We start from the raw sequence: 2,747 nt of genomic DNA on the forward strand, positions 1-2,747 counted from the left end.
TCCTCATGTAGTCCACAAGATCTTGCATGCTGAAAAAGATTATTTGAAGTGAGGATAATCCACAAATTTTCAAAGGTTGAAATTCATTAAAAAACCTTAAATTTTTATTTCGTGAAATTGAAGGCAACCTATGATCCTAGGTTTGAGACCCATGGGGCGTAGACTGGTCACGCTACTCGTACATCTTAATCAAAGGAATATTTCTGCCTCGCATGCCTCACCTAGCTCTCAACACGAAGCCAGCTCAATAACACAACCAAGATCTGCAACACAATAGCTGCTCTCTGCTGCGGCAGAATGGCGTCATCTCTGTGGAGGAGATCACCCCTGCAAGGAATCCGATACCGGGGCTGGCTGAAGCAGGCATTGAGGTTGCTAGTCCAGGACAGCTGGTTGCAGGAATGCCATGCGGGGCTCTCAAAGCCCCACAAAAGCCGGAGGTTCTCCTCCACTCATAGAACCAATTTTAGCTTCACAGGTGTCAAGAGAGCATAGAGCTATTGATTTTCGAAATGCAGGTTTTCAGGTAATGTTAAGAGGTGGGGAAAAGCACAATGAATGCAGAACTCCTGGATTTCAATCTGGGTCAACTACTTGAGACAGCCAAGCATCAAAGTCTTCCATAACTAAAAGCAGCGTCGGAGCAACAACATACAACCTCCACTTCAGTTGATCGCATAAAACCTTCCCAAAGCAAGCAATCACTCATTGACAGTCAGCTTTCAAATAGAAACAAGCGACTCCTACCAGAAATTTCAAGATAAGAAGTCCTCACAATTTACAAAATCTTTGAACCACCCAAACTTAAATAATAAAATTTAAAAAACGTATATACGACCCAATAGCTATACAGAGGCCTCATAAAGTCTTCCAGATGTACAACAGCAGTTGTAAATCGCCATCCCCAAATAAGATTTACACATAAAGGTAAATCATAGTTCCCTTACAACAAAATGTTCCAAGTGGCAGCACAAGTAAAGACCTTTACAGACAAGATATAAATCATAATCTCTTCCATACTCCATCTTCACCGGTTTTAGGGATAAGGCCTCTTTCTATATCCACTGTTTTTCACATTCCTGAAAGCACAACAACCAACACTGTAGACAATGATGAAGAATACAAGCACCACGATGTTCACTTCTGCAACCTTTCTCCAATCTTTGTTAATATTTTGCAACACTCCTGCCCGGCATGAGTCGCAATTGAAGCAGAGCTCCGTGGAATTGGTCTTGTAAGTTGTGCAATCAGAGCTGTAGGAGTCGCTGGAACATCGATCCCAAAAGGTTGCGTTCACGAAAGCGCAGTTGCAACCTGTAGGGGGTTTGCAGCAACCCGACTGACATGTACCCAAAAAAAACAAAAAAAAGAGTCATGCGTTTCGGCTCGAAGCCAAGACAGTCGGAACCTTCAAACACTCGAAACAGAGTTGGCAGAGGGACGGGAGAAATACCTGAATAGGAGTCAAGGAAGCGTTATTGAATAGAGCCTCTGTGGGGTACTCGTTTCTCAAGTCATCGCAATATTTCGAAGCAGAAAGGCAGCTCTGGATCTTTTCCCAGTTAGAGGCTTGGTTCACCCGTCTTTGGAGCCACGTTGAGTAGTCACCCAGTCTGTATTCCTTATATCCCCTGTTACTCACTACGTCACCAGCCGTCTTGTTGGTAACAACGAACGCAAAGACGGTGAAGACGAAGAGCAAGACGATGAGCAGGAACATAGCAACGAGGTACAGCCAGAGGAGGCAAGACACGCGGCAGCAGGAACCCACAAAGCCAGCGAGGGAAACGAGGAGGATGAAGACGCCAAGAACAATGACGGGCCACTGCAAGAAGCGATAACAATCGGTGGAGTGTTGTTTGGCGAGCCAGACACCAGCAGCGATGATGGGGATGGAGAGCACGCCGGTGATGAAGTTGAGGATGCCAATGAGGCTATCGCTGATACCCATGGTAAACAGGAGAAAGGAGGAACGATGTGAATGGGTAGGTGCAACAAAAAGAAGCAAACTTTCCTCAGAAGGCAAGAGGAAAGGGGGTCAAGGAGGCAAAAAGGAAGAAGAGACCCAGATCTACAACAGTGTGATGTACACACAAACACCCAGATCTACAACAACCACTCACACATACACTCCCTCTCTCTTATAATGCAATTACACAGGGAGACAGAGAGAGATGCCCACAAATCAAACAACACAAACTAAATAAGAAAAAGGAATGAAAGCAGGAGATATCTCATACACGCACACAGAGTCAAGAGGGAGATAGATGGAGATGCTCACTAACAAACAACACAACACACATTAGCACAATAGAGAAGCTGGAGGCATACAGACACACACTCAAAGAGTCCAAAACGACAGAGACAGAGATATGAACTAGGAGAGGCCTTGAAACGGTCAAGATGGGTTTATGCTTTTCGTTGAGATGAGGAACGTGGACGTTGAAAAGGTCCTCTCAAACCTTTGCCTTTTGTTGGCGCTTGACAACTACACCGACCTCACCAAGAAGTAGAAAACACTTGTGAGGTTTTCATATTTTTTGGACCTCCATTATGGTGTGTGCCCTCATGAGCGTTATCCTTACTCGGATTTGCGAAGACGCAGATTCAAATTCCATTCAAATGGAAAATAGTGCTTAAATGACTCGGACCAACAACTATGGCAACTCGTTCGAGCAGGTGTGATTCAACATGTGTGGAGCTCCTTGGTCTACTGAGGTACTTTAGTTATGAGCTCTGAAGTTATG

The 2,747-nt window shown here is 44.8% G+C and overlaps 1 protein-coding gene across 1 annotated transcript; it reads right to left on the reverse strand.

Moving 5' to 3' along the window:
• Nucleotides 1-788: 788 nt before the first annotated feature.
• LOC147888910 (tetraspanin-7-like) lies at nucleotides 789-2,438 on the reverse strand. Its single transcript, XM_087392673.1, has 2 exons — nucleotides 1,454-2,438; nucleotides 789-1,339 (listed from the first exon to the last, which is right to left on the reverse strand). The coding sequence occupies exons 1-2, from the start codon at nucleotides 1,949-1,951 to the stop codon at nucleotides 1,037-1,039; spliced, it is 801 nt and encodes a 266-aa protein (XP_087248799.1). The 5' UTR covers nucleotides 1,952-2,438; the 3' UTR covers nucleotides 789-1,036.
• Nucleotides 2,439-2,747: the final 309 nt, after the last annotated feature.

Source organism: Dipteris shenzhenensis, chromosome 21, assembly GCF_047967505.1.
Source record: "Dipteris shenzhenensis isolate YYH24624 ecotype China chromosome 21, Dip_SZ_1.0, whole genome shotgun sequence".
NCBI classification, from domain to species: domain Eukaryota; kingdom Viridiplantae; phylum Streptophyta; class Polypodiopsida; order Gleicheniales; family Dipteridaceae; genus Dipteris; species Dipteris shenzhenensis.